Source organism: Geospiza fortis, unplaced genomic scaffold (genome assembly GCF_000277835.1).
Source record: "Geospiza fortis unplaced genomic scaffold, GeoFor_1.0 scaffold1, whole genome shotgun sequence".
In the NCBI taxonomy this organism is placed as follows: Eukaryota; Metazoa; Chordata; class Aves; order Passeriformes; family Thraupidae; genus Geospiza; species Geospiza fortis.
Genome location: NW_005054320.1, coordinates 1235932 through 1236691, shown reverse-complemented (window position 1 = coordinate 1236691; position 760 = coordinate 1235932). Strand labels below are relative to the sequence as shown.

Below are 760 nucleotides of genomic sequence, written 5' to 3'. Positions count from 1 at the left end.
CGAAGAGGTCCTGGCTAGGCAGGGTAATTCTGCAGCGTGGATGACTCCACAACAAAAGCTCTGCAAAGCCTTGTTTACTATCAATTTTCTCAATTGTTCATTTGAAAACATGAATCCTCCTGTAATACGTCATTTCAATAATAGCAACCGGTTTAAGTTGTCACAGCGTCCACCAGTTCTCATTGAGGACCCAGAAACTTGGGAAACCAAGGGTCCTTATGAGTTCGCCACCTGGGGGCATGGTTATGCGTGTGTAACACCCCCTTCAGGCCTTCGATGGATACTCCAAAAGTGGGTAAAACCTTTTGTCCCCAAAAATCCAGCTCCAGCAGACGGGGATAAGAAGCAAGCAGCTGTCGCTTCCAAGAGAAGACGCCGCTGGAAAAGAAAGGAGAAGCTTGCTAAATGAATTAGCTGCATTCCAGCAGACCCATGAACTTGTATGTGTTTTTTGAAAAATGTTTGTTTTCCTTTGTAGAACAGAAAATCTACCTCCTACCTCACCTCACGATGAGCCCTGTCCGAGTTGTCATCCTGTTCACGCTGAGCAGTCTCACAGCTGCGTGGATCGTTCCTCAGCCACGCCAAAACATCTGGGTGACCCTGGCACAGACGCTCCAACAGGAAAATATATGCCTGTCCACAGCAGCAGTGAAAGACCCAATGTCTACCTGCCTGGTAGGAATTCCATTGCAAGCTGAAGAGTTCACAGACAAGTTAGATATACCTCACCCAAGTCCCAAACCAAATCACACACAAC

The 760-nt window shown here is 47.1% G+C and overlaps 1 protein-coding gene across 1 annotated transcript in view; it reads left to right on the top strand.

Moving 5' to 3' along the window:
* The first annotated feature begins 25 nt into the window (after positions 1-25).
* The window catches only part of DCBLD2 (discoidin, CUB and LCCL domain containing 2), a 39151-nt gene continuing 38416 nt past the window's right edge, over positions 26-760 (top strand). The window contains exon 1 of the mRNA XM_031056690.1: positions 26-678. Within this exon, the coding sequence (XP_030912550.1) occupies positions 459-678 (220 nt within the window). The 5' untranslated portion in view covers positions 26-458. The remainder of the gene's footprint in view (positions 679-760) is intronic.